At 39.6% G+C, this 2,707-nt stretch overlaps 1 protein-coding gene across 5 annotated transcripts in view; it reads left to right on the top strand.

Moving 5' to 3' along the window:
• The window catches only part of lrrk2 (leucine-rich repeat kinase 2), an 82,478-nt gene that overhangs the window by 7,527 nt on the left and 72,244 nt on the right, over positions 1-2,707 (top strand). For all 5 annotated transcript variants that reach the window (XM_024281981.2, XM_024281980.2, XM_024281979.2 and 2 more), the window contains exons 5-6: positions 767-901; positions 1,196-1,330. In XM_024281981.2, coding sequence (XP_024137749.1) covers positions 767-901; positions 1,196-1,330 — 270 coding nt within the window. The remainder of the gene's footprint in view (positions 1-766; positions 902-1,195; positions 1,331-2,707) is intronic.

Raw genomic sequence — 2,707 nt, 5'->3', positions numbered from 1 at the left:
TTATGAAAATCCTGATGCGGCCCGGCCTCAACTAGATTCCGCCTCCAGCGGCCCCCGGCTGATTTGAGCTTGAGACCCCTGCCTTAGAGTTTGGTCCATGTTGACATGACACCATCACCCCTCCTCACCCCCCGAATCCATCATCACTGGTTAAACAAAAATGGTGTTGGATATCAGATCTATCCAGTCGTTAAGTTTAGATCCAGATTTCAGCTCAAATGAGGAAAACAAAGAGGTTCATGGATCTGTTTATCTATAAGTGGACGATCAGAATGGGACAGAGCAGGAAGACTGACCCCACCCAGTGAAACAAGAATAAACAAAACAAAACGTTTTTTTTACAAATGGCGTGTTTTTTGTGTGCTCCTGATTCACCACTATTTGAATAAAGAAATACTCAGAAATACAAATTTAATCGTAATTGACTTTACATATGTCCTCCATCATCAGAAAAATGCCAGAAGAACATGTTTAAAACCTCGATTCAATCTGAAAAATGCTGAAAACTTTTGTCATAAATGTTTAGTTTATATTCATTCTTATTTATTTTATGACATCTCAAACTAATTCAAAGTTTTGAAGCTATTCTGTCTTTGTTTTTCTGCTGTCTTTAGAAGACAGAACGGCTGAGAACAATAAGGCTATATTTCTGGGTTTTATTCAGTTTGGAATTGTTCTTCCTGCTTTCTGTTTTCTGAAGCTGACTCATGTTTCCAGTTCTTGTCAGTGTCAGAACAAACGGTTTTCTTTGTTGGTGCTTGAATAGACCTGATTCCTGCTCTGCTGCTGGAGGAGGAAGAGGATGTCTTTAGCTTGGCGGTGCAGGCGATGAAGACTTTCCCCACCAGTGAGGAAGTTCAGTTTCATGGCTGTGGAGTTTTGCAGCGGCTGCTGAACACAGGTGAACAAACCAGAGGCTGCACCGGGTTTGAAGAGGATTCAGAGGAAATACATCACAGGTTAAGGCTGTTGAAGGGGAGTGAGGGTGGAGCGGCCATGGGTCAAAGTGTCATTGGTCAAGACACTGAACTCCACATTGCTCCGGATGGATGACTGTACACGAGCAGTGGCCTGAGTAACCTCATGTCTGAGCTTCACTGTTCTGTTAGGATCTGCAAACCTCACTCAGCTGTGTTTTACTGTATATTTAGTCCAAACTTTGACTAATTTGTCACTGTTGCGTTTGTGTTGTCAGTCAGTGACACTCGCCTGGTGGAGTTTGTGGAGAACCAGGACCACGATGTGGTTCTCTCAGCTCTCCAAAGGTTTCCAGGAAGTCCAGACGTGCTCCTGCAGGCCATGAAAGTGCTTCTGCCTCTGGCTCGTACTGGTAAGATTCAAATACACACAAATCTGGCTTTAAAAAAGTGCTGGCAGGATAAACAGAAAGAGTCTGGAACACTTCTATGAATAACGTGAAGTCAAAGCTATCAAATATAAGTCCAAGTTTTTAATAAATAAAATAATGTGTTCCTGAAGCTTTTCTGTATTCAGTGGACTGGTTGATCATACGTGAATTACTGGTAGGAACCAAGAAGCAACCATCAAAATGCTCCAAGGTTTGTAATAATCAGACCATCAGGACATTTAAACCAGTTAAAGAGAAAAATGCATCAGTTTAAATTTAAATGATCAACACACGCTGCATTAGCAAACTTAACTTTAATTTTGAACGTTTTCTGTTCAAATTGATGAAGATTTTAGATTTTATTGTTGTAGATCACAATTTTAATGTCAAAATAAAAATGCAGAAGCTTCTAAAATGCTTGCTTAGTAGGTCTGTAGTCACTGTTCCCTGTAAACTGCGCACTGCTCCCACGCTCAATGCACACGGCAAATCTGTTCTGTGCGCAACATAACATTTATTCTGAACTTTAAATAAAATGATCGTATAATACATGTCAGGAGCTCTAGACAAACTTTTTGTACTGGCTGCACCGGTGCGCCCAACTTTTTTTCTTAGGTGTACCAGCACAAAAGTTTGGTGCACCGACCTTCACGACTACATCGCTGTCAATATCTGCATTAGGACCTGAAAATGATTAATTTACAAACTGGTAAACATAAAGCCCTTTATTTATAACAGAGTTTAACAATAATAACAAGCTACTAAATGTATATAGTATGTTCATTTTAATAAAAATGCCCAGTTTGAAAAAGCTTAAATTCGTGACAGCAAGGGAAATGGGCGGAACCTAAGTCTCCTTGCTCTGGTCCATTCTGATCCATCTACTTGTAGACAAATAGATCCATGAACGTCTTTGTTTTCCTGGTCTGAGTTGGAATCTGAATCAGAACTGCAGGCCTACGTTTGGATAGAAACAATATTGCTCACTGTTTTTGTTGCACTGTAGTGTTAGCTTGGGGGTGTGAGGCGCTGTAAGCTAGCGAGAGAGAAAGTAAACACGATTTCATTAGAAATAAGCATGAGGGTTACTTCACACCAACAGTCCTGCCCAGAACTCTAATGAACTCCTGTCGCTCTGTAGAAACTATGTCCTAGAAAATGACAAGTTTTTAGAGCTTGCCTAAATCCAACTGAATCATAAGGAAATTTAAAAATTGAAATGATTTGAAAAGAGATCAAATACAGTTGGAGTCAGACTTTAAAATACTTCACAGAGATGAAACTTCAACTAAAACAGAAAAACTTTTAAACATTTTATGATCAATACAGAGCCATTCATTTTGATTTTTGAAATTTACT

This window comes from Oryzias melastigma, linkage group LG6 (genome assembly GCF_002922805.2).
Source record: "Oryzias melastigma strain HK-1 linkage group LG6, ASM292280v2, whole genome shotgun sequence".
NCBI classification, from domain to species: Eukaryota; Metazoa; Chordata; class Actinopteri; order Beloniformes; family Adrianichthyidae; genus Oryzias; species Oryzias melastigma.
The sequence above is the reverse complement of the archived record's forward strand: the minus strand, read 5'-3'. Positions and strand labels throughout refer to the sequence as shown.